Below are 27,309 nucleotides of genomic sequence, written 5' to 3'. Positions count from 1 at the left end.
ACCTGGGCTAGACTTGCACAGAAGAGTATCCCACACCTATGCAGACAATATTTTTGTACATGCATAATGTGAGCGAATACATAAATATTTATGTGTGCAATTACAAGGAATTAGGGTCCATGGGCGCTTACTTCTATGTAGTAGGCAGAGCATTTTCAACCTTCTGCTGTGCTTCCTTGTTTACTTATTTATACTCAGAGAAAGGAAGTGGTAAGGCTGACTAGCTGAAACTTTTCTGAGAAGAGACCATTTTGTAGCAGAGGAAGCAATGTCTCTCTGGAACGAACTCACAGCATAATTTGAATTAACCAGAACAGTTCCTTGACAGAAGCAGCTGGAGGCTGGGCAAGGAATTCCTTGGAGGTGGCCACGCAGAGGGAATCCATGGCTGTGTCATGGGCAGCACGGTTATGAACACTCCCTGACTGCCTGGGGGAGAAACCAACCATGGACCTGCGGAACGTCCCCTACCGCTCCGACGTGCTCACCTGGGACCCCGATGACTTGGCAGAATATTTCAGGACGGTGAGTTTGGCCGTGTTTTGTCTTTGTCTGATGGAGGAGCAAACTGCTGTAACATTGCATTGGGCTAAATTCAGGTATTTTATAACGGGCAAAGCTCGCTGCTGAACTAAAAGCAAAACCGCTTTCAGATGAGAAACTGAGCTCAACTGGTCAGTGAAAATGCATCTTGAAAGGGATTTTTAAATTGGGCATAAGAGAAACTCATGGCTTAGTTAAAGAAAACAAATGTTACTACAATGCTTGTTGGTGTAACACACACTAACAGCTGTGGAAGGCACTAAGGTGTGAAGATTGCAAGTTTTCTGTTTCATCTTCAATGATTTTCAGAAGTGGAACTTTTTTTCCAAATTGCTTAGTGTAACAAATGAGCCTCTGAGTGTCTTTGTTAATCACATCCATGGCAAGACTTGTAAAACTTGGAACACCTCAGGCTTAATTTTGAAATAATATTGTTTATTTTTTTCAATGGCTCCTATAACTCTGTGAGAGTCTTATCTGGGGAGTTGAGGCAAGTTTGATAGTAGAATGCAGAACCTCTTAATAAAGATGAGCTGATCAAACACAGAGTCTCTGTGTCTACCAAATCTCCAGAGAAGTGAAACTGCCAACTACTTATACGCCCCTAATTTTAGGGTGCAGGAGTTAGTGGCACAGGAAAGTGAAACCAAAAACTGGAGATGGAACAGATGAGATCATTATCAACACGTAACTTCAGACAAGTACGAAAAACACTACAACAACGGTGCAGGGGGAAGTTGGACCACCATTTCCAAGAAATTAGGAAGGGAAAAACGGCTGTCTGAAAGATCTGATAATAATATTGTAAAAGGATCAACTGTAAGTTCTACCACAACTGAATGCACATTTGTCTGTTGTGCCTCCCTTCTAGTGATCAAGATGCTCTCCAGAATAGAGATAATGGCATTCCACTCTTGGGGAGCTAAATCAGGGAAAAAGCTGTTTAAGTAATCTAAAAAACCTGGATAAGACAAGAATGTCAGCCCAAGTCAGCCAGCTCTGGGCACCTGTAACCAGATCTTGTCCCCAGATAAACTCAGAGAATGAATGAACCCATAAAGAACCAAATTTTCAAATAAATTCTGAATTTTTCTTTTTGTTTAGAAAAAGCAAAGATGTTCATATTTGGGATATTCCAAGGTTTGTTTTTAATAGCTAAACAGCTTTTTCTTATCAATTACTTCAAGATTGAGATTAGGTCTCAATCACAGTGATGTCTTGCTTGCCTCTGCATACAGACTTGGCCTGGTAACATCACGATAGCACTCACTGTATGAAAGAAATTATTTGCAGGTTTAAGTCCTCAGTCTGCCCAAAAGTTTTAACCTGTGTCCTAAAATATTTACCAGAGTTAGGTCTGTTTCTAAATATGAACAACTGAAGGTGGCTCCTAAAAATATCCTCTCTGCTGTTCGGTTGTTTCTAGGATCTGTTCTCACGTACACCAAGTTACAACGTTACGCCGTAACATGAAAAAATGGAATATAACTACAAAGGACATAAAGGTCCCTGTAAGAGCTTCTCTGCTTTAGGGGAGCTATCCCAGCAGCACAGGGTGGTTTGTCTGCATAACTCTCACTGACTAAAGTTTGACACATAATAAGAGTCATTCTTTCCTCTCGAAGCCTCTAAAAGTCACTTTGTCTGCCTGCTCTTCAGGTTCCTTCTGGTATGGACCTGACCAACTTGAAACAGAAAATCTCCAGATCAAAAATATAAATTGTGTTCTTACATTATGCCATTATTGTTCAAATAATAATAAAAAGAATTCAAATAACAATAATATCTTCAAATGTTCAATGTTCAAATAATAATAATAATAATAAAATTAGGACATCTGTTGGAAATGTTTAAAAGTCATGTCTTGCTTTGTGTTCAACCTGTGAGCAACTTCTAAAAAGCATATCCGTGTCTTAAATGCTACTGGAAAAGATAATACTGTGGAAAAACTTTACAAATATCATAGATAATTTCCAGGATTAACAAGTGAGATTTCCATCCAGAAATGAAAGCTTTTGGATCCCAGCGATGAATTCTGTGACTGGGATCAGTCAGCTTTAGTACTTCTGGATTTTTGGGTTCTTGCTCTACTTCTGCAACTGCTCATCCCAGTCAGTACCACAATAATCCAGTTTTTCAATTATTTCTTTGGACCAGGCAACTGTGAGGTGGTTTGTAAATGTGAGGAATGTCTTCCTAAATGGATGAAAACCCTTAAATCCACTGAAGAATGTAATAAAAATCCATGTTTATGGAACAAAATGAGGCATTTAGGCTGGCCATAGAATACAAAAAAGGTATCTTGAAAGCATCTACTCAAAGCCAGCCATATGTTTAAATATTTTTACTGATTCTTACAATTAAGGGTGCAATAATCTTCTTCTCATTGACAGCTAAAGTATAAGGACTGTGAGAAAGTCGTGAGGAAGCACAGCATAAATGGACAAAGGTTTTTGGTAAGTGGAGTGGTAAAATTCCTTCCTGTACCATCCCAACCAAGTGATGTTTTTGACTCCTCCTTATTTTGCAAATTCCAGGTGGTTACTGAGGTATAAATGTGGGAGGTAAATGCTTTTGTTAAAATCAGCCAACTTACTTTAAATATAGAATGCTGGGATCCCAAGCATGTTGGTCAATATGAATATTTTTAGTATTTTTTCAACTGACAGGGAAGTTCTAAACCAATAATCTTTTCTTGAATTCATCTCTTCCTTTAGAGGAAATTCTTGTTTTCAAATATTAACTACAGAAAAACACATTTATTAATTATCCTCTCATACTAAAGAAGACACAGCCCTGCTCAGAATGACTGGCCTTTCATTGGAATAACTCCTTCATTCCTCTATAGATAAAATTAGATTTCTTCTGTAGCAATACGCAAAATCAATAAAATTTAAGAGCATCAAAACTAATAAGCAAAATCCCAGTGACTTTAAATCAACATTGTTCCAGGCTTGGCTTAATTTTAGAACAAAGCTGATAACTTCCACTGACATAGCAGCAGTTTCCAGGTCTTAAATACACATCCATGAAGATGTGTAGGGGCTTTTTGTATTACTGATTTTTACTTTTATTTTCAAATATTATTTCTATTTCCCCAGAAGTAGTAATTTTGGTCTTCCATTGAATTAGTCATAGTGGGGATCTCTGCATACCTCTTCTAAACTTTTGTATTTTTCATTTACTTGTCCTAATATTCCATTTTTTTGATATTTCATTGAAACAAAACATAAAAATTTTCGAGCCTCAGGGATCTGACCTCTCCCTCCTGCGGGAGGGTGCAGTCAGCATCATTCAGATGTGTCATGGGATTTGTCCCACCAGCCCCCAAGAGATCCTCCTCAGCCCAGGCACTGAGGATCTGTGGCTGGAGTGGGAGTTCTGGCTGTGGAAGCATAGTGACATTCTGGTAGTTTGTGAGGTGCAAATAGAAAGTGCAATAGCTGTGTGATTTCTAAGTGATTTTTGTGATTTTCTGTTATTTCCAGAGTGTTTCTGTAATTAGCTCAGAGTGCAGCAGCTCTTCAGAGGCATCCCAGCAGATTTGAAGGATGTTTTTCACTGAGCAAGCCAAGCAGTCGCTCACCTCTGCTCAGACTCTTTTAAAGCTTTTGCATTACTTGGCAATTGTATAATGAAAAATAGGGAAAAGGTTCACTTGTTAAACAAAACCACAGAAGAAGATGTTCAGTAAAATCTTCCAGAGTACAAAGCAATCTGGAAAAAAATTGCTTCTATCTATGAATGGTTTTCCTAAGAAACGTCTTTTTATATTTTGTGAGTGACTGGAAACTGCCAAATTACATTTGCACAGAAGCAGCTGCTCAGGCTGTTTGCTGGATTTGTAGCCGTTGTCAGATCTATGTGATAAACCTGGCGTAAAAATGTTGCTCTAAAATGAATCAGAATAAATCCTGATTTCAGTCACCTTGCTGTGCACTGCCTACCACAAGGAAAGCCCTATTGAGACGCAGTAGGAATAAAACCTAAGAGGTTCCATGTAACTTATTCTAATAAAATTCTCTATTATTTGAAACAGAAATGTGGCACTTGTAGAAGAGTTTATACCTCTAATATTTGTCAGGTTTATCACCAGAACAGAACTCCAGAGAGAAGCTTAAAAAGCCTTTAGAAAAAATATGATTCTTCAGGAAGTATTGCAGGACATTTCCATAAAAGCAGTACAGTTTTCCTGTGTTTCACTCCTCCCAGAGGCAAAATAATGTGGAAAAACACAGATAGGATTTGTTCTGTCCTGAACATTGACACTGACAGCTTCGTGAACCAATGTGTAATTAGAAACCTATTACTGTTACCAGTAAAAAAAGACAAAAAGGACCAGACTATCATCCCTGTTCCAAAGAGAATTCACAAAGCTTGTGATTAACTAACAAAAAAAATTAATCTTTTAAACTTTTAAACTTTTAATCTTTTAAACAAACTAAATCTACAAAATCCAAAGTCTTCATACTGCCTGAATCTGTCCAAATGTGGATTTGCACGTGCTGGAGGAAGAGAAGGAATGACTCTGCAGGAGCATCAGGAAAGGTTTCCAGAGAGCACATCTCAGTCAGGAGGAATCTCAGTCCAGTGGCCGTGTTATGGTTGAGGGGGGAACAAACATCCTCCCCCCATCCCTGTTTCTAGAATGAGAGTTTTAGGCTACCAAGGCTGCTTTTAAGTCCAAGGAGTTTTCTAGCTATGTGTCCCCTAAAACATGGGATTTTTTCATGCACTCTGTTACAGATAAAGTTCTTAGAACAAAACTCCAGCCAAAGGTTCTGTATTTTAAAATCTACAGTTCTACCCTGAAATTTTGCCATCATGCACAATCTTGCCTGTTTTCACTGTGCAGACACAAAGGAATTCAATATACCTGGCTTCTGAAGTCAGGTAAATCCCTCATGAATTCATGCCACATTTTTGAATATATATGTATGACTTACTTGGATAAGTCACAGGGTGTTCCATGGACAATTTTGTCACATATCCCATGTGTTTCCTTTCCAGAACATGTCTGAAAATGATATTCAGAAATTTCCAAAGCTCAGAGTGCCGTAAGTAAAGTCAAACTACTTTAATGTTAAAAAATTATTTTAGCTGTTTTGCAGTGAAGTCTCATAGGAAATATCAGGCAAATGATTTGTGAGTGATTGGTTAGAGGCTTGTTTATTGGAGCGTAATGAGAGAAAAAAGAAGAATATTCCAAAATAAAATGAGTGTTGTCATGACTGCTCAAGCAAAATGATATGATAAAAGAAGATTGTCTGGGGGATGTTCAAAAGAACTTGTGCATAAATTCTTTGATTGACAGCAGCTACATAAAGGTTAAACTTTCATGCAAGTATTACCTTTGAAGTATGACTTAACTGCTCACTGCTTAACTGTTGACTTTAACTTAAAGGAAAAAAAAACCCCAGTCAGTTATGTCCACAACAGCTGAGGATTTGAAATTGTTTTCATGTGCTTTTGCTTTGGGTGGGTGTTCAAGAGAAATCAGTCTGGACCATGTGATTCAATGTTCAGTAGCTTTCCTCAGCTCCTGTGGATTAGGCCTTGAAAAAGTTTCCAGTTCAACAGAATAGCTTCCATAATTTCATAGAAGTTACTTACTGAAGAACAATAATCCCATTAAGTTAATACTGAGTAAGAGAAATTGGCTTCTTCTAATATTTCATGGTGAAAAATGAAGGAATTTTTTTGCTATGACTTCTCTGCTACATATTTAAGCTGGAGGTTAGAAGGTTTCCAGCCATGAGACACATGGAGCTCTTCATGGTCTTCCAAACAAAGGATGGAGAAAAGAAAGGAATTCAAGCTGTTCCAGCATGGCTGTGTCTTCGTTGCTCATTTCCCAGTTCCAGACTCCCTTCCTTCACGCATATCTTGATTTTGCTTTGCCTTTTCTGGTGCATCAGACCTTGTGGAAGGTGTTCTGGGGAAGACAAGAACATTGAAAAGTTTTGTGCTCATGGTGAGCTGGTGGGAAGAGCTGAGCCCAGCAGGACACCCTTGTTCAGATCAGATATGATGAACTGAATTGGAAAGCCCTGGATGTGATGTATTTCTTACAATCCCATCTATTTTTTCAGACAATAAATATCCTGATAATAGGGGTTGGTGGTGTACAGTGTGTTAGTAAGTAGGTCCAGGTATTTAGAAAAGATGCTCTGATGTCTCAGAATTTCTGAACTCACTTTCAATTAAAAGAAACATTTAACAATGTTGATGATAGACCAGATTGTCTGTGACACACTCACCATACTGTAGAACTTCTAATTCTCTGATCATTTGTCCCACCTTAGCAGTCTTTTGGCAGAATTACCTCTTGTTCTCATAGTCTGAACTTTTAATTTTGAGAACTTCTGGTGATTTTCTTTCAAATTTGTGAGAGAGAAGTAGTCAGTTGATGGTCTATTAAACTCAGACATACCAGACATATTAATGCCATTAAAATGAAATCTAACCATGTGGAGTTGCTCCTACCTCCTCATCGAAACTATTGATATCTCCAAATTTGATTTTCACGCCCTAGAAAAAGTGAACAGCCTTTTTTTAGACAGGTCTTTTGGGTTTCTCACTTGTTACACCCAAGCAGAAACTGAGCAGCCTTTTCACTCAGATCTTTTGGATTTCTCAACAAGAAGAGAATTTGAAATCAAGAGCTTTAAAAGCAGAATGAAGCTTGGTGCACAGCTTGAGGAACTGAATAAATAAGTAGATCTTTAAATCTGAAGGAAAGCTCTGGAACTAAGGCCTCTATTCTCAGACTTTTTCAAAAAGTCTTACAAACAAGCAAAATATTCCCTGGAATGTGGTGATTATACATGCAGAAAGGTCCTCCATGTAATACCACTGTTTAAAACAAGACTTTAGCTCTTTAATAGGGATGAGAACTGGTCCTCACTAAAAACAACCAACCAACCAACCAACCAACCAACAAAAACAAAAAACCAAAAATCCACTTAACCCCAAAATACCCCCCCGGATGGAATTAAAGGCCAGAAGAATCTGCCATTTTTTAAAACATTAATTTCTTTACTTCAGAATCTCCCCACCCTTATTGAAACACAAAGTGCTGGCTGGTGACTTCTGCTAGAACACATTCACACTCTTCTTTTGTATCATGATGCAAACCTTATCTGGCTGTACCAAGAGTTCTACAAGCTCAAAGAGGCATTAACATATCATAGTTACACTACCTGATACTTAATAGCACTGCTAAAACCTGAGCATATTCTGCAAAAAGCTTAATATAAATAGCAGGCATTAGACTTCCAGCATTGGACAGTGAGGGAATGAATGAAAGATACATTAACAAGAGAGATTGTTCCTCTCTGTAAATACAGCAGGAATATTCCGACCTACATGGAGGCAGCACCTGGAATCGCACAAGGTTTGCAAAGCACAGCCTGCATCTGTGCAGGCCTTGCTAAACTTGAATCTCTGAGCAAACCCAATGCTCAGGCTTTGAATAGAACTGTGTCGTTATCTGGGGATGATACTGTGACTTTTCAAGAATCAAAAGTAGGTCACAGTTGTCATTACAAGGTATGACAGGTCATTTCCTGAATCTAATTATAAAACTCTACAACCTTCTGTTATTAGTAATGAATTATTATTTTGAAAATTAATCTCCACCAGCTGTGTTACAGGTGCACGTCTTCGTAAAACTTTTGGCTTCTTTATAAAAACCAAAAAAGCTCCACCAGATTTAAGCACTATTTTGAAAATTAAAATACTTCTTAAAATCTTTAGCACTCTCCACTGAAAGGGCTGAACTCTTTCTGGAAAACTTTGCTAGAAAAGTTATTATTAACACCACAGTGTTTAGAAACACACCTGAATCCTCACAAACAACACACTGTGTCCTGAAAGATATACACTGATGAGACTGGGAAGGGGTTTGGTGTATTTTACACAGAGCAGACACTGACCATCGGTCCTAAGTGCTAAATGAAACTCAGACCTAATCATGAGGGGGCTACTAACGTTTTGATAATAAATCTTATGAAGCAAGAGGCAAATTTACAGCTTAAGAGAAAAACAGAGTTTTCCTATTGTCCATTAGCACTACTGCCAGTTAGAGAAGGTCATGAAGTTTTATACTTGTGGAGAACAAATCTGAGTCTTGCAAAATATTTTAAAGCACATTTAACAGAATGTGCCTTACTTACTGTGGTCGGAATTCATAAACAGAAAAAGCAAAGACTTCATTAAAAATATCACTGGTGGTTGGTTGACACCTGAACCATGATATAAACACTAGAATTAGTCTGTCACTGCTACTGTTTACTATCCTGAGAGAAAAAGGTTCCAAGTTTTCAGGACACTGTTAATCCTTCTTGGCAGGTTTATGGCAAAACCTGAGATTTGGAATTTCCAGCCTTGTGGAAAAATCTTAAGGCATATCCCACAGCACTCCAAAGTGTCTCCCATAGCGCTGGCAGGAATTTCCAGTAGCAGAAAGCTCATCATTGCACTCATGGCATCTGCCAGCTCAGTGTGACACAGCCAGAGCCTGCAAACCCGGCACAGCCTGAAAGTCGTTCTACTTTCAGAAGAGTAAAAGTGCAAAGATAAAAATTGAGAAATCTGCACTTTCTCTGTTACAAATGTGAGCCTTGGGCAGATGTCAGTGTGTGTGCACACACGCTCACAGCTGGGGTCTAAAGGTTGTTGCAAGGTTTGGAACATAACTGGTACTCAGTCTGCTTTGAAGTCAATGAAACAGCATTGCATCTGCCCAGCAGAGTCTTCCCAAAGGCCAAACCAAAGACTTGGATCACCAACTATGCTCTTGACAGTGCTCCATACACAACTGTGCAGCCTCCTGGCCCTAGAGGAACTTGTATTCCACCTCTCTTACCCATCTGAAGCCCTTTGTCCCAGTACATGTGAATTGGATTCTACTCACATCCACAGTGTCTGCACTTAAGTGAACAAAAGCCAGTTTGGAGTCCTGCTTTGGGGGCTGGTTCTGTGGGTTTTTTTTAAATTTCAACTTCCTGCCAGTTTTAAGTTTAGCAACTGGTGGAGGAGGTAGAAAGAGAATGAGAAGTCTGAGTAACATTTTCTGCAAGTGCTGTTGCCTTATCCTCTCCCATCATCCACTCCCACAGCTCAGAGAGCAGTGTGGTTTTGGTACTTCCTTCCTCACATGGTGACAGGCTCAGCTGCTCAGTGCACCAATCTTCCCTGAGAATGCTGCTTGTAAAGTGTGACCCTCCTGAAATTTGCTTTCTTCTGAAAAACTCTCTGAGCCATTGGTTTGAAGCACTTCAAATAAATTAGAAGTAAAGATTAGACACTGTATTTTAAACATTACATGATCAATTTTTTGGCAGCAAGGTAAGATGATCAACTTCTTCCCATCAGTTTTTCCTCAAAAACCAGTTGGTGTGAATCCTCATAGCCAGCCCAGGTTTAGTTCAGAAACACTCAGGTCTCATTCACAGCCAGGGAAGTCTGACTCTAAGAATTATTAGCTCCAAAATCAGAGAACTTCATTTTACTTCTTTAGCTGAAAAAACCCTCAGACATTCCTCCGCCTCTTCTACAGCAGGGAATAAGCCACAGACAAATTCCTTAATCCACTTCTTGACCAAAGCACTGATATGTGTAAGGCACTGCTCACCCCAAGACACTTCCTCATGTCTCACATGGAATTCATTATTCACACAGCAACTTCCTTATCCCCTGCAGCAAAAGGAAATGTCTCGTGCAGAATAACGTTGGTTCCACAGGAAAGAAGAGCAAGGGCACTCCTATGCCTATAACTCAGCACTTCTCTTGCTTTATCCAACTTGCTTGGGCAACAATGTCAGATTTAGACAGCTGTAATCCTTCAAAAATTGTTAACACTTGTGCATGTGCTTATTTCAAAAAGGGGCAAGCATGATAATATTGACTTCAAACCAGAAAATTGCAAAACACTGCCTTAAACAAGAAAACATAAACAATATTCTTTCTCTGTATTTCTCTTTCCATACTTGGATCCTTGAGTGCATATCCTTAGCTTCACACCACTCATCTTCATCCTTTTCAGGCAGCACTATCACCCTGATCTGAAAGAACTTCATTTTGTTGGCTTGTTTTTCATATTAGATGGCTTGAAAACCCTGTCTTCCTCCGGCCCTGGCTCAGAAGAGCAGTTAGACATGAAAGAGGCACTAATTAGGTCATTTGGAAAAATCTAGGGGATTGTTATCGCTGAGTAGCAAAAAAAGAGATGAAAAGAGAAGAAAAACAAAATAGGGTGGCAATTGTCTGGCCATCAGCAAATATTTTCCAAAATCGATATCAACTTTGATTGACCCAGTCTAAGACGTGTGGGGAAGAATTCTACATTAACAAACAATTAAGATTTTACAGGATTCAGAATCTGAGACAAACATATGTTAAGTTCCTGATTTTTTACATAATACTTATATTTCCACAATTATTGTCTCTGATAGACCTAAACAGTACAAGCTGGAAGTAAAATGGGATGTTTTTAACTCGTTGTATGAAAACAATTTGCTTTGTTTGCCACAGGACTTTCTCATTTGGATGGTCCTTAAGAAATAATGACATTTGAGAATCTGATCATTGCTCGTCCTAAGGTTTCTTTGAAACAAGTTAATCATAGAGGCAAACTTCATTAGTAGCAGAGCAGAATTTAACCCTGTGAATCTCAGTACTGACTGTCCTCCACCTGGAAAGTTCTCTCCAGGCATACAATTATAGCTTTTTGATATTCCATGAATATTTCTGCCACGCCCTGAAAATGTATTAAAACGTGGAATTAGATCAGCCTTTCCCGCTTCTCTGCTGGAGGGATTCTGCATGAGGGATGGCTCGGCTGCAGAGGAAGGAACACAAAAAGAATGGAGAAGAGTCTCAGGGAACATTTAATCCCTCTTTTGCAGCCATAAGCTCTGTTCTCCTGAAGTATTATTTGCTTTTTCCATGCAAAATCGTACAAATGCCACGGCCATTATTTGAAGCAGTGTGATGTCTACAACACCCAAAGACCTAAGGCTTGCTGGGTTTAATGTTTCTTTTTGAACACAATCCAACAACATGGGGTTTTACCAAGGTAAAACCAGTCTAGTTTGTAGTTGCATGTGCTGCAGCACAACTTAGGAAAAAGATAGTAAATTTAGTGGTTTTATCACATAGTAAATAATCATGAGTTACCAGATTAAATTTAGCAAATATTGAGGGATAATGGCAAAGAGAATTATTTAACTGCTTTGACACGTGATGGGTTTCAGGTTTTGGGGTGGTTTTTTTAAACTATTTTTGTTCTTCTTTCCAATAGAATTGTAAGTAAATTAAGCCAAGAAATAAACAAAAATGAAGGGAGGCTCTCTTTCCTTCCAAAATGGTGAGTAAGACAACTCAGCTTTCTTGTTCAAAGCTTTCAGATAGATCTTTTCTGGACTGGTTTTCATTTGATCAGTAATGCCTGGAACAGAAGTGCAACCTGGAAATTCTATAAAATAAAGCTCTGTTTCATCAATGCCATCTGATATCAAATGTCAAATCCTGAGCCCATGAACACCCCAGATAGTTCTCCCATGTCCAGGACTAAGTAACATTTTCACGTTCCACACAATTTTCCACCTGAGCACACAGCCTTTAGGAAGGCCATGAAGCCTAGGCATATATTACAATAAATCATCATTAATGCATTCCACAGATCTATACATCATTATACTCTTTAATTTTTAATATTTGTCACTGAATATAATATTCGCAAGAGAAGACGAGCAAAAATTGCAAGGGCGTTCCATGAGAAAAGAACCAATTATGACCCTACACAAGGAAAACCAAGTCCAGTCCACATGACATGGTTTTGCATCATCTGATAACATGATTTTTCACACTTCCATTCGCTAGAATCCAAAACTAGAACTGAAAACCATAAAAACCTTGTTTAACCTTACATTTATGAACTTTGAAGTTTCTGTTTTCAGGACTGGTAAATGTATTGACAGAGTCCCCTTGCTTCAAACCACTTGACTTCTCTGACTTCAATTCTTCTTGGAACAGTTCAGATTTTATTAGGATCCTCTATGTAAATATCATCTAATGTGTTTTTTTGCATTTTGGGCAGAGTTAAATTCATCTATGTAAACTTCACTCTACTGTAACAGTTAATTATTGCCTTTATTTGCAATAGAAACATCAAGCATTTAATAGAAGGAATTTATTTTTTGTATCTTCGTTGCAGGGCCCAAACACAAAAATCTCCAGAACACACAGGTAAATGTATACTGGCAGACCCTAAAAACAAAAGGTGTTTAAAAATATTAAAATATTAAATTAATACTCGCAGAGCAGAGTCAACAGAGGGGAGCAGGGTTAGGCACCAAAAATCCAATATGATTGGATAAATGAATGAAATTTCCAATATGATTGGAACAATAAATGAAAATATAGGAGTATAAAGAAGGTTCAAAAAAGAAAAGCAGAGACGCAGAACAATAAGTAAGAAAAAAAAAATGTTTTTAAAGAGAAAAGATGGTGAAGGAAGTGAAGAGCAGAGACTTTTACCTGAGAATCATCAAAATGTCTTTCTTTAACCCAATGAATTGTATCAGTGCTTATTTATTTCAATTCCAAAATCTCCACCCCCTGCCCTTCTTCCTAGCAGCACTGTATTAGAAAGGGAAGCTGACATTAAAAAAACCAAACCCCTCTTTTATGAAAGCTAAAATAGTTTTAATCAAGGAGATAAGAAGTTTGGGCTCATTCTGAAAGCATTTTGTTTCAAATTATATAATTAAAATTGGAAGGGGGACAAACTTGAAGTGCCAGCACCTAGATCGTGTCACGATGGGCAGCTTTATCTTAGCTTTGAATCGGGATGTTATTCAGGGTGACTGCCAGCCTGCCTCTGAAAGAACAGCTCGTTCCTGTGGCACAGGACTGAGGTTCAGAGCTCACCTGGGATTTGTCGGGCTCTTTCTGTCAGGTTGTTACGTCTTTAGCAAAGCTGCCCATGCTGAGAAATGTGTGGTTGTGCTTCTCTCCACAGGGTACGCTCAGGATGACGGTGGCTGGTCTTCATTTGTGAGTATTTGGGCTGAGAAAACCCCCTGGCTCAGGGGGGGCTGTCTCCTGCACCAGCTGCTTGGGCAGCGCGAGCAGCTGGGGCAGGAAAAGCAGGAGCAGGAACGATGGGAGTGGCTGCGTACAAACTGCCTCACTGAGAAAAGGTTCTCCCCCAGAAATACAGAATTGCCTTCCACAGAACCACAGAATTTTACATGCCTGTTTCAAGCTCTCAGAAGAGGTGTCTAGTAGATGCAAGGTTGATTCAATGGCAAATTCTTGCCATTTTATTCTCTAGAGCCAATTTGTTGAAACGTAATTTTTTTTTTAAACCGTTTAGACTGCAGAAGTTCCTTCTGCCTTTTGGCATAGGAAGTGCCTTGACAAAGTCATTGGTGAAACACACTCACCTCAGCTGCTGATGCACAGCCTGAGGTTGAAAATCTCTGAGGCTGACCAGTGCTAATGGCTTTTCTTCAAAAACAAAAGGAAGAGGCATTTTTAGAAGACACCTGTTACTAAGTTCAGATTTGCTGCTATTCTGGGAGCACAAGAGATAAAAGTAACCACCTACAGAGCACACGGGCTCTGTGCCAGTGCAGAGGACTCTGGAAATTCCAGCTGCGGTGCCAATGACAGATGGAGTGTTCTTTGTCTCTCAAGCCTTGGCAGATTGCACAGATGTGCAGTGACCATATTGTCACTGTCACCTTATAGGGTCCTGCAAACGAGGCAGGTTTGGGTCAGGACGACACCAAGACCCAAATCAAAGACCTCAGTTTTTATGAATAGTTTTCAGAAGCTGGGTTGCATGCTGTGGAGGACATGTTAGAAAGCAAAAATGAATATCAGCAGCATCAACTGCTGCTGCATTGTGTTCCTAGGAATGCTGGCTGGTTTGCTGGCGCCTTGTCTCTTCCCTAGAACACTCCATGCATTTCAGTAAACTTGCACCTCATCTTGACCTCCCACTGCACTCACTGTCATCAAACGATATTTGTTTTCTTTCTTAAGCTCTTGAGTGCTCCATGCATTAGTGGAACGTTGCCTCCTTTCCCCATATTATTTCAACAGATTTTTTCCCCCTCAAACTGGTTGGAAAAATTCGGTATTTTCCAGAGTGAAAAATACCACAGTGAAAGGCCACAAGGAAACTGCTCTGAAGGGTTTAGTGTTCTCTTCCAGCGTCCACTTTTTATGCTCATTTGGCAGGATGATGATGATGACGACTATGAAAGCCCTGATGAAGACCAGGAAAAGGATGATGAGGCTGACTATGAATCCCCAACAGAGGAGCCTGAGGAAGCAGAACACGACAGTGATGGCTATGAGCCACCTCCATCCAATAATGATGGAGCACATCACAATGTCATATTTCCTGCCAAGTCACTTCCAAGCAGCACAGATTATATAGGTAATTACTAAAAATTAAGTGCTATTAATAATGTACAAATTAGATTTTCCCATATTATCAGCCAGGTTTTAGGTGGCTGATAATGCGATACAGAAGGTTTTTCCTTGAAGGTAACAGTGTAGTTCATGAGCAAGATTTAGTGACAAACTCTGGGAGTTTGTGACTTTTAAAGTTACATTTTCTCCTTTGGACAAGCTCTGTCGGAATAAAGATTAGTTTTGTGTGATGTGTGCATTATTTGGCCTTTGATTTGAACCTGAATGAAGTTACACACGTGTACATACTGCAGTAGCTTTGGCAGTGCAACCTTGGACAGAGCAAGTTGTCACAACAATGGCAAAAAAACTCGAGTGAAACTTGGGAAAAGAACAATCAGCTGTCCCTGCCTGTCATTTTCGTTTTCTGTCTGATTCCTCAGCAGCCTGGAGGTGTGGAGTCCATTCAGGAGCACAAAGCTGCCATTCAGATTGGCTGGTGTTTCACACACTGTGCTGCAGGGAATGAAATAAATCCTGCGGCCAAGAGCCTGGCAGGGGAGTCACCGCCACAGGGACAGACCAGCCTGGAACTCCCAACACAACACACTGATCCTAAAGCAACTGCCAGTCAAATCCTACAGCAGTGTCTTTGTGATTTATTAACTTGAGTAGCCAGGTTCTTGTAAGGGCTCTGTGTCACAAAGATTGAACGAGTACTCAATAACCAGACTCTGTGTAGTTGTTTAGTTTGGGATTTTTGTTTTCTTTAGACAGACCTTCAACAACCAGAATGCCACATCAGCCTCCACATCATCCTCCAGTACCACCCCAGCGACCTGGCCCAGCCCCAGGACCAGCCTCATTTGGGGGAAGAAGTGCTACTGTATGTTCCTTTCTTACTATCTCACCTATTTCCTATCCCAGGACCTTCTTAGGAGTCCAAGAGTAGGGCTATTTTTATTCACCTGGTGTATGCAGAGGAAACCATCAAAATAGATTTGAACTCTGTTACGAGGTGGCCATTGTTCAAGGAACAATTAAATTTCATGGGAGAAATATATTTAATTATTTCATATTACTTCATTGATTCTTACACTGGAAATAAACACCTACTTGTGAATGCCTCTCCCACATAAATTATATATTTGTAAGAGATGCCTCTGTTTTGGAAGAAAGGTTATATTTTTTCCAAGCCATACTTCTAGCAGTTGCCCAATTGAATTAGGACCATGAGAACACTGATGACCAAGATTTGATTCCTTTCTTTATCCTGCTGTGGATACTTCAAAACTGAAAGCTCTTGTGCTGCTGACAGGGGGCAGTATCCGGTTCAGTGTTTGGCAGAACAGATGTACACTAAACCTACCAAGGTACACACAAGTAAAGGTTTAGGATGTCATGGAGGGACTTTTGGTCTGATGCAGTGTCACAGAGATACAACAGCATTGTTGAAGCTCCTGTTCCTTTCTTTTGACAATACAACCCCCTTTCCTGAGGAGACATCCCACAGGAGTGTTGGGAGACGCAGCAGACGGAGGCAATTCTGCATCCAACCAATCCCAATGTGTGTAGGTCATGCCTCAGGAGGGTCCCTGGCTCCTGTCCTTCCTGCAGGGAGAGGAGACCTGCTCCTTGTGCTGTCCCACACAAGACTGGCAGATGTGTATGGTGGGGTTAATACACTCAAACAGAAAGGTGAAGACTCATTTTAACCATTGTCAAATACTTGTTTTAGCTGCCAGCTTTCCCTCCTCCACCGAGCAACAACGACTTGAGTAGAGACAGAAACTTGAAGCCTTTGAAACGTGAGTACAGCTGGTGTTCTGTTTGTAAAGCTTTTCCCACAGACTGTGCAGCCCTTCACTTCTTCCTCTTTTCCCTCAGTTCCACTCTCTTCTGCTGCTCGTACAGGAGTCTGAATTGTTATTTTAAGAAGTAACACCAGTTCTAATTTATGCAAAATAAAGATATATTGATTATACCAGCAAATGATCTTACACTCTTGTTGTGTTTAGCCCCAGCTCCTTCTATAGACAGAAGCACAAAACCCTCTCTGGATCGCCTTGCTCCCCCATATGAAAGAGAAAGCCCAGGATCAGGTCAGTATTTTCTTACATTAATATCACTGGGGTTGCTTTAATTACTGAAAATCCTCAGTTTGTATATAATTAGTGCAAAAGAACAAGGCTCAACCAAATGTAATCAAAGTAATCTGTTTATGAATAAACGGTGTGAGCAGAACTTGCAAAGTGGGAGAGAAATTTCACCTAGAAAACAGCAACCATGGGTCAGGCCGGTGAACAGAAAGACATGATGAGAACCCTGTGCAGTAAAGGTTTGATGTACGCTTAAGTGATTGAACAAGGAAATATTTAGTAGATTAAAGGAGGAAATCACCTTTGCACACAAAGGTAATGAAACTCTGCATACACCGCTGTAGGTAATGCGGCACCAGACTTAAAAGAAGGCTGAGAACTAATAAGACCCAGAAAAAAATGGCATTTCCTTCAGACATGAAAACCACATTATACGAAGTATCTACAGATATGACTCTATAATTTTATTATCTAAACTCTTATCTGTTATATAATAGCAAAAAAAGTATCCAGTAGTTCAATGCTGAACCTTAGATAATGTGATTGTGAGACATGCCGTGTTGAAAATGTTTAAATTTCCCTTTAATGAGAGAGATTGAAGTTTTACCATCACTTGCAAAGCCACAATATTTTTCTAGCTTACATCTCAGGATGTGAGTTCTTCAACCTGCAAGATTAACTTTCAATTTTATTCAAAACTCATTTATTTCATAGGAAGTTTAATTAATTAACTTCCATTTTTTCTAAATGTAAGCTTTTGCTGTTTTCAGGGAAGAAGCCAGGCATTCCTGAAAAGGTAAATTATTTTTTTGGGGGGTGATTTTTGATTGCCTATTTTGATACACTTACACATTCTTTTAACTATTCCTTGTTGTTTTACAGCCTCTGGTTTCACAGCTAAGGTAAGAGCTTGTCCTCTGCAAATGAGCCTCTCATTGCCCGTATTTCCCAGTTATTTCTTAATAAGCAGCTTTTTTGCCTTTATTTCATCATCTCGCTCCTGCTTTAGATCCCTGGGAGAACAGTTAGCAATGATGCCAAAACCTCCTGTCCCACCAAGTGAGAGATATGAAAGAGGCAATCCACCTCCTCTAAGGAAGCAAAGCCCTGGAAAGTAAGTGCTCATTTAATTGAAATTCAATAAAGGAGAAATGAAATTTAACAGCAATATGGACAAGCAACACAGGATAGTCTGATTTACTGGTACTGTGTGACAGCAGGGTCTGTGGAAATCAAAGTTTTGGGTTATTAATATGCACAGGATGTGCTTGAAGCTGCAGAAAGGTGTGAATGCAGAAAAACTCTCCCCAGTCATATCTGAAAGCGCCATTACGTGGGGCATGACTCAATTCCAAGTCGTACAAAGATATACACGATCCGTGGTTTTTCCACCAGAGCAAGTTCTTGCTCTAGGGAGCATTCTTACACGAGTTCTATTGCTGTTGTTTTAGGGTGTTGGAAAAGGAAACCTTTTTCACCCCATTGATTTTATTAGCCTGCAAAACTCCTTAACAGCCAGCAGCAGAACTGGATCATTGCCCAGCATTTTCTAGACAATCTGGGGGCTGAACACTGACTGAACTTAAAACAAGAGAAGAAATAATTGAGATCTGCTAATCAGGCAGGATAATTTATCCTGAGCAAAGACTGATATCCTTATGATGTGCTCCAGCAGTGTTGTCAAATATTATAAATGAGTTCAAGGCTTGAAGACTAATGTTTCATTATTGTACAAACTTGTTTTAAGCTCTAATCTTACAATCAATTCATCAGACATTTTCCTTGTTGATAAAATCAAGATGGGCTAAGGACTAGAATAATGCCTTAGATTCTGGCTGAAAATTAGAATCTTAGATGTTTTTATGACGAAAAAAATGTTTCTGCATTCACTGGTCTTTAAAACTTACTATAAATTCATGTTCTAATTGAAAATATGGCCTAATGCACACAAAGTGAATGAGTGCTATTTCGCCTATGTTGAGTGTTTTGTTTCCATTTCAGGCAGAGTTGGCCACCACACAGGAAAAATGAAGTAAGTATAGTCTCAAAGCACATATTTTAAAGTATAGGGGTTACAGTAAAATTAAGTACCTGTATAAACTAATAATGCTGGGAAAGGTAAACTTGTTTCTTTTATAAATTATAAGGAATACTCATGGATTTTTCATAGCACGTGGAGTGGTTTTAAACAGTTCTTCTGTGTCAAGCTCAGTTTGTTCCCTGTTTACCTTGGATAACAGCAAGAATAAGGCCAGAATTTCTTCTATGACATGGGAGAAGTGGTTTTGCTTAAAGAAGATTTGGGTTTTGGGGTATTCTTTCAGCTTAAGCTGACCTAAAAGTTTCACTTTTAGATAACTCTGAGAGTCTACACTTACTTGAAGGAATAAGGAAAGTTTATATCTCCTGAGAGTTTCTGACTATTTTAGGTCAAGAGTGTTGTGGGACATCCACCACACATCTTGTTTGTAAATAATAGCTGAACTTTAATGTGAAAACTTTAAAAATTATTTGGTGTTGTATGAAGACAAAACACCCAACATTTTAGAGGGAAGTGACAGTGTAGATATTAGGAATCCTTGTCCACTCAAAATTCAATATCCAGATTTTGTTTGTAAAACATTCCTAAGAACTGTACTATAATATGTTGCTAATTTTTTTTTTTTTTTGGCTCCCCAGGAAGAAGACGACAGTAAGTATTTCTACAGTGATTTTTCAAACTTAAAATCTTTCTTTGTCTTAGTTCTAAAAAAAACCCCACGTAAATAGGAAATTATTTCAGAGTTGGTTGCTTAGAACCATTTCTAAAGTCAGATGGTACCTTGATAGGCTTTAAAATTCTTATAAAGTGCCTCATGCAGATTTATATATCAAAGCCACGAATCCCAGGAAATCAATAGCTAATAGCTTCCTTCAGTCAGCCAGTTACCAGCCAGCAGGATTTCTTATTTTGAAATACATTGCATTAGAGAGATTTGTGTTCTGCATACAGCATCAAAGAGCTGGAAACAGAAACCTGGTGTCTCCCAGCCCTCAGCAAACCCTGCTGGCACCAGGCTCTGTGCAATGTCAGTCACTTTTATAAACAGAAGCAGAACTTCTTCCATGTACCAACAGTGTTTATAAATATAAATGCAGAATGCTGATTTCTGAAATGAAATCGGTAAAGTGATTCCATAACAGAAGCAGGACATTTGGCCAAGTCTCTATGAATTATCACTGCTCATAAGCCTCCATAAAGAATAAGGTTATTTAAGCTGTGCAGAGCACAGTTAACCTGTTCCACTCTTACTGCTAGTTCAGGTCTGAGGACACTGCAGAAAGAAAATGTTTTATTTCATGCTGGGAGAAATCTCAGAATGATGTTCAAAAAGGTGATACCAAATCTGCTATTTAGAAGCAACATGACAGAAAACATGTACCACCTTCAGCTCTGCTGCCGTTAAGGTACCTGTATTGTGGCTTATCCAAAACAGAAGTTAGAAAATGTAAATGTTGCTCAAGCCAGTTCCAGTTTATTTTTAATTTTAATATCTACTTTTAAGTTCTCAGTTGACCGTAAAAGTTTCCAATCTGTAACTAACACATCAAGGACTGTTTATTGCATCCTATTTATCTAATTAAACAGCAGTAAGGTAACATAATTTCTTCATTCTACTTCATTTAAGAATATCTCATGTAGGATTTAAGTCTCCTTCTCTTCCTCTCCACAGCTGCCCTCCAAAGACCAGTGCCACAGCTGTCTTTGCCCCCATACAGCTCCAATGCATTCCCACCCAAATCTGTCAAGCCTCCACCTAAGCCAGGGTCCAACAGCATTCCTGCTGCAGAAAGGTTTGTTTCACCATTACTGGTCATTCCTTTCGAATCTCAATCTCTTGGTAGTTCATTACTGAGACTGTGCCCTTTTCTTTACAAAATGCTAATTAATGCTGTTCCTGCTATCCAGGAGAATCCTTTATAGAGTTGAAGCTCTGTATCAGTGGAGTAGAGAGTTTCCATCAGGCAACAGAGAAAAAACCCATGAATCTCTCTGTTTTATGGCAAGGAAGCTTTTTAAACTGATGCCTTGGAGTGGCCACCTAGAACAGAGGCTGGACAAGGTTAAGAGAATAAAAGCAGGTATTTATTGAAGGCCTTCAATAGGTGCACCTTGGGCAGTCAAAAGCCTCCGAGAGGGGCTACACCCAAGGTGGGTGATGGTCACGAGTTTCGTTCATTAACATATCAGGGGTTAACCCTCTAATTACAGTTTCAGGTAATGAAGTCATTTACTCCAAGTTTCCCCCCCCCAATTCACCGTTTTTTACACCTACTGTGAGGTGTCCTTGAGTTGCAGGCCTAGAGAGGAATTGTTTTGTCTGAATGAAATGGGAGAACAGCAGCTGACAGGCTATGGAGTTTTACAGTTAGACACTAAAGCAGGACAGGATCTGAAAAATATAAAAGCTAAATCCTAAGGCATCAAGACCCTACACAGTACAAGGCTTCCATTCTTGAGACACCTCTCCCATTGCTTGCAGGATCCATAGGAGTGACCAGTCCTTTCGGGAAGGGATGAACTCCTACAAAACTAGACAGGATTCAGGACAAAGGGGTACTACACTCTCTAGGGGGGTTGTTAGAGCTGCAACTCCTCACTCTTCAAAACTAAAAAACCCACAACCCCGGTTGTCTGGAGTTGAATCTGAAAGAATTTCACCTCCCTTTTACTAAATTTTACTCTAATAGTTGATAATTCCTATTTAAAATTGTGAACCTTGCTGCAATTTTTTTCCAGCTTCAACTTACAAATATTTGATTGTTATGTTTTCTTTTGCTAGACAGAAGAGCCCTTAATTCAGTTTTCATTTCTGGTGTACCGTGCAACAGAGTTAGACTTCAATGACTTAGAGTGGGCTCCTTGAGTCCATGTCTGATGAACATTTTCTAATCTCTGTATTTTTCTAATGGCTCTTTGATGAATTCCTCACATTTGCCATCATTCTCTGGAACTTCTGACACCCAAACAAAACAAATACTGCAGCAGCAATAGCAAGGGCGTATGCAAATTGAAGTATCCCTATGATGAACGCTTCTGCTTAGATTCAAAGAGTATTGCCAAATATTGCTGTAGCCCAGGCCCCCAGTTTGACTGATTCTCTCCCAAAAATCAAGTCATGATAGGGTGTTTCTGTTGTGCAAACAAAATTAGCATATTTATCTCAGAGCCTTTGCAACAGCTCATTTAAGCAGAAGAGAAGCAATATGAACAGTAAAGGAAAGCAGTGCAGACCATTTGTTCTCAATTAGGTGAAGAAACAAAATAATAACAAAAAATTGAAGAGCGGGACTCCATTGTGAGCAGTTTTGGATGTGAGCTGAGGTTGGCAGAGAACTCTGGAAGTCTTCTGGTCCAACTCCCTACCCAAGCAAGGTCACCTTGAGCAGGCCAAGGAAGGAGAGAGATTCCACAACATTCTTGCCAACCTGCTCCATCCCTTGGTTGCCCTCACATTAAAAAATGTTTCCTGATGTTCGGAGGGAACCTCTGGTCTTGTCACTGGGCACCAGTGAGAAGAGCTTGGCTCTTCCTTCAGACTTTTATGTGCTTTAAAAGATCCCTCCTGAGCCTTCTCAGCTCCCAGCTCCCTCAGCCCTTCCTCAGGGTGGGACATGCCCCAGATGCTGCTGGCCCTTCCCAGCTTGCAACATGAATGTGAAGCTGCATTTTTATCAACGTTACAGAAGCCGCAAGAAAAATAACTCTGTAAGTGGAACCCCGCAGCAAGAAAGGCCTGGTGAGCTGCTCCCCTGTGCTTCCTGCTCTGGGGGAAGGACAAAGTATTCCATGTGAAAACTCCTCAAGCTGAAGGGTTCTCCTGCATTGATCGTGGTACAGAAGTCTCTGTGGCCTTTACTGATTACCTTATTCCCAGATACTGAGCTCCAGGTAAACTTAAAGGTGGATCCACTTACACAAAAAAGAAGGAAAGAAAAACAAAAAGAAGAAAAGAGAAGGCTCTCCTCACCCTGCAAAGGTCTCAAGGGGCTCTCACATTCTGTAAAACAGGCACAAAGTTCAGATCAGGTGATCAGAGCACAGAAATGTCGTAAAGAAACGTATTTAGACTGACTACTCTTTTTTTTTAAACAGTGCTAGAAACCTGTCTACAACTGCCTCTCTACCACCACGCTTCCATCCAGGTTTGTATCCGGCATTCTTACATTTTTTTTTCTTTCTTAAGTGAATGAAAGTTGAAAGGTAGTTTCAGTGCAGTCAATATAACAGCTTTTTTTTTCCTATGGATGTTTCTGCTTGGACCGTGAACGGAAAACTATCAAGTTCATGAAAGGCATCTTGTGTACCTTACTTAGCCTGAATCAAAGATTTTGGGCTTTTTTTTCCCCCATGAAGTTTGGGCTTCTTGCCTAGTTAAACCAGTGTCAAAACTTCATATAACCATCCTTTTCTGTACAGTACTGAGAGCTGAGCTATGCAAATCCCTGTGGTATGCTAATACTCCCCAAAATGGCTAGCAAATGCTTTCCATGTGAAATATGCTCCCTATTTGTCTTGTAAGGCAAAAAAAAAAAAAAAAATTAGACATCAATTGTGTTACAAGTAATTTTTTTTCACATGGTAACAGCTATCAATGACCTACAGTGACATTTTTTACTTTCTAATTGCTGAGGGCAAGGATTGCAAAGAGACAATATTACTTCTAATACTTACAAATACTACTTCTAATACTTAAAAAGAGACAATACTTCTGTCTCTAAAGAAACCAAGATGCTCTCAAATGAGTAACTGTGGTTCTTATGGAAAGCTGAACTGCAGGAGCTCAGTTAAAGTCCCTGTGCAGCAGGGATGGAATTATGTCAAGAACCTGGTTCTCAAAGAAAAGCCTAAATCTGACTTCAAATAATTTCTAGATGTCTCAGTACCAGGGTGATATAAATACTTCACACTTCATAAAATCAAGATCCTATACCCTGGGTGCACAGACGAAATTATTTTCCTGGTTTTAACATTGTTTTTCTACTTTTGTATCTCTGAAGGCAGCAACAGCAGATCTCCTTCAAGAGGCTCAGCTGACATGAGACCTCCACTGCCAATTCCTAGCAGACAGACTGTTCACCAGACAAACATGGAGGAAGATGAGGTACAAAACATGAACCATAACTGTAAACACAGCAAGTTTTCTGATTTTGAGAGAGAGCACCTTTCGAAGTTGTTTTTCTAGCCAGTAGTCACTGTCAGGACACTACTGAGTACTTTCAGTTTCCTTTTCCGTGTCAAACTGCAGTGGCTTATTTTGTCCTCCCCAAGAAGAACAACAGTAGCTGAACCCCAGCAGAACAAAATAAGAAAAATGCTTCTTTGCTGCATCACTTGTTTTGCACAACTGCCATCAAGCAGCATCAGATTTTCAGTTCTCCTTCCAGAAAACTTTGATGAGTAAAGGACTCATTCTTTCAAGTGCATTTTTGCTTCACATTTCCTTAAATAAAACAAGTTTAGAGCGAACCACTCGTGGTGATTACACTGCTGGGCAACCATAGGAAGTCTGGCAACATTCACAGGAAGTCTGCATGATTATCTCAGATGATAGTTAAAAACCAAACAGACAAATGAAGGCAAAGGATGCCTTTGTGCCGAGTGTCCAGGCAGACAAAAGAGAACATGCCGCTTTACTGAAAGCATTTGGAAATCTCTCTTTTCTTGGCTTACCTGCAGGGGCATTATAGCTAGATCTGTAATATTTTCAAATTTATCAAAGTGAGCAGGGATTTCAAACCAACCTAGCAGCACTTTCTATACCATAATAAATAATGTGATCCGTGACACACACACCCTCAGAGATTCTGCACACAGACCCACATATCCCTCAAGCAGAGATTTCTCTCTCTTATTTGTATGTTGCCATTCCCTGGCAGCTGACCTTGTCCTTGTCCTGTCCCCCAGCCCCAGGGCTCTCTGAAGGATGAGTGGTACGTGGCTTTCGTCAGCCGGCCCGAGGCAGAGGCAGCGCTCCGCAGGATAAACAAGGTACCTGCAAAGGGCCGGCCAGCCCACCCTTTGCTAGCCCACAGAAACCAGCAAAATGAAGTCCAGGTTCAAACAAGGCTTCTCTGTACATGTGGAAATAATTCAAATCGTGAAGATAAATAGAAATATTGCTGTGGGAGTTGTGGTTACCCCGTGCTGCCTCACAGCACGTGCCATGAGCTGAAGATGGCATGGGCGCCACTCCAGTAACTTGTATTACAGTCCAGCTGATGAGGTTCCATTCAGTGCCTTTAAGAAAGGGATTTCAATGGAAGATTTGTCAAAATAGATCTGAAATTAAGAAAGGCAGAGACAGTGGTGCAGTATCACTGCCTTTACCTTAATTGCACAGACAGTGTCATTGTTTTAAGCTGTCTATAAATACGTCATGTAGGAAACGGGATTGGCACTTAGAAGAAATGAACTTCTCTTCTGGTTAAAGTGATGTGAGGTTTGCTCTTTGATACTTTACTTCCTCCTTTAATGGAATCTCTCCCTCATGCAACACCATTCCTACCTTCCCTCAGAATCCGCTTTTTGAAGTAGCAAACTGAAAGACAACACATTTGTCAAAAGACCTAAATGCTTTAATAGCGCATTTTCTCTTATCAGAAAGGAAAAATATTTCAGAAACAAAAACCACTTAAAAGCACAAGTGCTCTAGTGAAAGTTGTCACACTGATCAAACCCAGAAGTGTCGGCTATTTGTCACCTTTCAGTTTTTCACGTTTCAGGATGGAACATTCCTGGTGAGAGACAGCTCACGAAAAACTGTTACTCACCCCTATGTACTGATGGTGCTGTACAGAGATAAAGTGTACAACATCCAGATCCGCTACCACGAGCAGGACCACTTGTATTTGTTAGGAACCAGCTTAAAAGGAAAAGAGGTATTATGTCTTTCTCACACTACTTCTCTTCATTGTAAGGCACCTCCTGCCTCGTTCCTCAGAGTCAGGCGACTGTCCTCCTGGGGTGGAATTCTGCTTATTGGCTCAGAGTTACTCACGGAAGAATATTGTTACTGCTGGAAGTAGAATCAGGTTATGGTGCTTGCACTCAGGGAATGATGGGGTGGCCTTAGAACACAGCCATCAGAAATCCACTCGCCTGGTTAGGGAATGTTTGTTTACCACTGAGATAGCAGATAAGGGAAATGCAGGGCTGAGAGCTGATCCATACCTGCCAAGTTACAGCTTTGCAGCTTTGCTTCCAGACTGGTGGCGCAGCCTGCAGGACTGCGTGGATTTCCTGCCACCAGACAGACTGATCAGCACATTCCTGGTAGTTCTGATTGAGGCAGAGCCCCTGAACTGATCAGCCACCTCTGAACTCCCAAGTTCATCACATCAAGCACAGTGACGACAGCATGTATCAAACAGACCAAGACTATATAAATTAATTATACAACATTGTAGCAGCTTGTTCAGAGAGTCACTGAGCTACAGATCATGGCAGGAATGAGAACAGTTGTTCTGGACCTTATATATATATTTATGATATTGATAAATATTTAGAATTTTTAAACAAACCTTTTGTTTCTACTGGTTACTAATAATTCTGACATTTTGGCTTAGCCTTCTCTTTTTTTTTTCCATCCCACAGGAATTTTCTTCTGTAGCAGATATCATTGACCACTTCCAAAGAACACCCCTTCTTCTGATTGATGGAAAAGACAGGGGTTCCAGAAACCAGTGCATGTTAAAATATGCTGCAGGACATATTTAAATGAAATTTTAGAGAAGATCACATATGGTTCTGAAGCCTACTGAAGTTTCTAAACTTCAAGGTATTTCCCTTTCCAGCAAACTAAAATCATGAAGTCATTAAAATTCACAGTTTCAAAGAAAAAGGACTATGTTATTTTTAAATTATGCCTTAAATACCGTTGTCTATAAATATAATTTTCCTACCAAGTGTTTATTACTGTCCATTAATCATAAAACACATGATAATTTTTTATCTTCCAAGATATGTATATCCTCTTGAAATTATTTCCACACCAAATTTGATGAACTATAAATAAATATCAGTACAAGTCTCTGCTTTCATAGGAGCTCTTTTTTTGGATCAGAATTGCAGCAGCAGTTTTGTTATTTGAAGTGATACAGAGTAGACCCAAACATTGTCAAAGCTGAGGAGCAGACAAAATAAAAGCCTTTTTTTTTCCCCTCAATAAATCTAACTCTGTTCACTTCTGTG

At 39.7% G+C, this 27,309-nt stretch overlaps 1 protein-coding gene across 1 annotated transcript; it reads left to right on the top strand.

The window, feature by feature from the left end:
* Positions 1-215: 215 nt before the first annotated feature.
* Positions 216-27,298, top strand: LCP2 (lymphocyte cytosolic protein 2). The gene is made up of 21 exons (XM_066197055.1): positions 216-525; positions 2,937-2,999; positions 5,554-5,600; positions 11,849-11,914; positions 12,764-12,795; positions 13,571-13,605; positions 14,800-15,001; positions 15,750-15,862; positions 16,715-16,784; positions 16,995-17,078; positions 17,846-17,871; positions 17,958-17,977; positions 18,085-18,189; positions 19,077-19,107; positions 19,755-19,767; positions 20,789-20,909; positions 23,212-23,261; positions 24,117-24,220; positions 25,024-25,107; positions 25,842-25,997; positions 26,713-27,298. The coding sequence occupies exons 1-21, from the start codon at positions 448-450 to the stop codon at positions 26,833-26,835; spliced, it is 1,623 nt and encodes a 540-aa protein (XP_066053152.1). The 5' UTR covers positions 216-447; the 3' UTR covers positions 26,836-27,298.
* The last annotated feature ends 11 nt before the right edge of the window (positions 27,299-27,309 follow it).

This window comes from Chamaea fasciata, unplaced genomic scaffold (assembly GCF_029207755.1).
Source record: "Chamaea fasciata isolate MVZ Bird 193981 ecotype frontalis unplaced genomic scaffold, bChaFas1.0.hap1 SCAF_15, whole genome shotgun sequence".
Taxonomy (NCBI): Eukaryota; Metazoa; Chordata; class Aves; order Passeriformes; family Sylviidae; genus Chamaea; species Chamaea fasciata.
The sequence above is the reverse complement of the archived record's forward strand: the minus strand, read 5'-3'. Positions and strand labels throughout refer to the sequence as shown.

Bases quoted from the DNA above. Each gene is read 5' to 3' on its own strand.
- LCP2 (XM_066197055.1), top strand. From the start codon at position 448: ATGGACCTGCGGAACGTCCCCTACCGCTCCGACGTGCTCACCTGGGAC. The intron at 18,190-19,076 runs GTAAGTGCTCAT...TTTCCATTTCAG, and splicing joins AGGAAGCAAAGCCCTGGAAA to GCAGAGTTGGCCACCACACA. The intron at 20,910-23,211 runs GTTTGTTTCACC...TTTTTTAAACAG, and splicing joins AGCATTCCTGCTGCAGAAAG to TGCTAGAAACCTGTCTACAA.